Source organism: Drosophila innubila, unplaced genomic scaffold (genome assembly GCF_004354385.1).
Source record: "Drosophila innubila isolate TH190305 unplaced genomic scaffold, UK_Dinn_1.0 39_U_U, whole genome shotgun sequence".
Classification (NCBI taxonomy): Eukaryota; Metazoa; Arthropoda; class Insecta; order Diptera; family Drosophilidae; genus Drosophila; species Drosophila innubila.
The window spans coordinates 264-3,333 of NW_022995670.1; the positions used below are offsets into that span (position 1 = coordinate 264).

A 3,070-nucleotide genomic window follows, 5' to 3' on the forward strand; every position below is an offset into this window, starting at 1 on the left:
AATGTTACTGCTTGCAACCAGCCTCAAAAAACAACAAATAGAAACAAGTCTTAACTAGACGAAGATTAAATATCCTTACCAGTAAATAATATAATAATATAAATTTTTTAAAACATTATCATAAATAATAAATGTATGTGATATAAAAAACTTTTAGTTTTAACTGTTTTTATTTCACAGAATAATATATATTATTTCTCTTATGTCATCATATTAGACTAAAAAGTTGATGAAAAAGTTGTTATACCCTTTTTAAAGGACTTAGATATGTTGAGCTCTTTAAGAAGTTTCTGTGGCTTTTATCCCTACTCTTCTTCTCACCCTCGGCCCCCGCTATGTGAATTGCATACTTTCTGTCGAGCAGTCACTTTGCATGCTTGTTGGCCACGTAAACAGAAATGTTGTCGACCACGCGCCTTAAAGTATGCCACGTATTTTTTACACAACCAGCAAACATTTATTATCACGCCTGTTCTTAGGCAAATGGCCATGTTGGGCGTCGTGAGCGTTGTTTCTTGTTCTACTTAGTAGTTGCTTTGGAAGTTTCCTGTTTCCTCTCTCCTTTCGTCTATTTGTAATCACTTGTCCATTTGTAATCACTAAGTCGGTGATTGTGTTCTACATTTCAACTTAACATCTGCATTTGATTCTGTTCATTCATCTGTTCATTCACCTTATCTAAATGTGACCGAAAATGACTTTGCCTCATATTTACTTCCACTTGACTCTGAACAAGTTTGACAAATTGTATGCCCTATATAATGATAGGCCGCTTGGGCATCAATAAATCAATCTGGTAAGAGTTTTTGCGCAATGGCTTGAACCCGAAGCAGTTAACTGTTGAGACTGTTTAAATTGCAGCTCGACAATTTGGCTTACTCATAATACTCGAACTTACTTATACGACTCTTCATTTCCCAATGATGGATCAATTTAATCAAATAACGTTGTATAATACGACAAAATTGATAAATTATTATTTATCTTTTCAGTTATTAACATAACATTATTGTAGATCAATTTAAGTTTTTTGTTAACGAACTGTTTTTGTTAATTTTAGTAGAACTATTACCAATTATTAAGCTAAAAAAGTTTGTAGTAATGAATAAATAAATATGTTAATGTAACAAAAAAAAAAGGTAAAGAAGGCGAATTTATTTATTATTACAAAAATATTTTTACTAATCGAAGCACGTCTTGCTGTCTGTATCATCTTTAAAATAACACATTCTTTAGCTTTCACAAATCAGTGTGAGCATTCAAATCATAAAAAATATTACAACATGTCGACGGTATAGTATTGTTTACTAGTACAAAATTAATATTAACATTTCTTATTTCAGACAAAAATAAAATTTCCTCTTCATGATACACATCTAAAAAAATCATTGGGAATCTTGAGGACCGCCTGCATTTTGTCATTGATAGCCCCAATATGTTTCTATGTGTTGCATAATGTGCCACGGAAAAATAAGTACAAGACTTTTTACTCAACTTATGATCCAATTGATGCTTTTGATCGCATGCAGTCTGGCGGTTACTTAGCTTCCTGTCCGAAGGATAAAAAGGATAGCAAGAATGATAAGAAAAAGTAAAACATGAAGTTAACCAGAAAAACTAATAGAAAACTGGAAACACACACATGAAACATGAAACATCAACAAAGCGTCAATATAACAAGCGAAAGGAAATCCAAAAGGAACAAATATTAAACTGATTCACACTCAAATGTTCCTCCTACAGAGGATATTCTATTCTACATAACTAATCTAATAAATGGAGCATTGCAAAATTTTCAAGTTTTCTGCAAATATTGGCTTAATGTAGCTACATGGCCAACAAATGATTGGATGTTAGGGAAATGGGGGGAAAGCCAGTCGAATCTTGCATTCGTCTTTACTTAAACTGTAGATGTTGCAGTCAGATGTAGTTTGATTTTATTTGAAAATACGGTTATATAACCATTGACTTTATATTGACTTGCATACTGGGAGGTCCTTGAGAGAAATAACAATTATTCAAGCAAAGTTTGGATATAGTTCGTATGGAGAGCATTTTTAAAAAGGTCGATATTTATGGTAGTTATATTATAGTCATATATTCCTTATTCTCTTTGATGTTAGTCGGTCCACTGACCGATCACTATCCTCTAAGTGATGAACAACATAGATAATTTCAATTTTTCACTTTTGCCAAAAAGCATAGCATACTCTTAGGCGTCTTTAAACTGTCATCTTGTTATCTCGCCTGTTGTTTTGGCTAATAACTTTCAAGGGTTTGGCCCAAGCAAATGCAATGAAATTTAAGAGGAATTTTGAACTTTTGAGTGTTTCAGATAAGCCAATGCATGCACATTCATGTCTGTTCATGGCAACATTTGGATAGAAATCGAATGGTCTCTCCACAAAATTTTGCACTCAAAGCGAGTGAATGGTTTGTGAGTCCAACTTTATTAATTTACCTAAAAACTCGTTAACAATTTGAAAGCTATGTTAAATTAAGTTCTATATTCATTTAAAATAAAGAGTTGTTGGGAATTAAAATTATATATTTATAATTTTATACAATATACTTCAAGTAATCTTTTTGTGCATTTTAAAAATAAATACATTTAATTTCCAAAAGTTATAATTTAAAGGGAACGCAATCTACAAAGTTCCACTGTTCCAGACATATGCCCTATTTTATTATATAAATTGATTTGATATGAAGGCTAGTTGCCATTTCAAAAGATAATGTGCTAAAAGTCTGAAAGCCGCCGCGACAGACAGAAGAGTAATGAAAATAAACGAGTAGCGCCTGCTTTTTGACAGGCACTGTTGCAAGTGAGACTCCCTAATTTGAAGTCACTGAACTACTCAATGCTTTTGTGGTCACTCAACCGCAGTTGCCATCAAAAACTTGCCACTCTGACTTCATTATTATCTATTAGTCGCTCGAAAATTCAAAGTGCACTTCGAATCGATTTGATAATTGAAAGTTATTGACAAACCGCTTGCCTAGAGGCTTCTTTGATTTTATTGTGTTCGCCCTCCTGGTTCCCGGAAATAATAATATCATTTTACAGTAA

The 3,070-nt window shown here is 32.6% G+C and overlaps 1 protein-coding gene across 1 annotated transcript; it reads left to right on the plus strand.

The window, feature by feature from the left end:
* The first annotated feature begins 1,214 nt into the window (after positions 1–1,214).
* On the plus strand, positions 1,215–1,796 carry LOC117793239. The gene is made up of 2 exons (XM_034633528.1): positions 1,215–1,292; positions 1,344–1,796. The coding sequence occupies exons 1-2, from the start codon at positions 1,284–1,286 to the stop codon at positions 1,593–1,595; spliced, it is 261 nt and encodes an 86-aa protein (XP_034489419.1). The 5' UTR covers positions 1,215–1,283; the 3' UTR covers positions 1,596–1,796.
* The last annotated feature ends 1,274 nt before the right edge of the window (positions 1,797–3,070 follow it).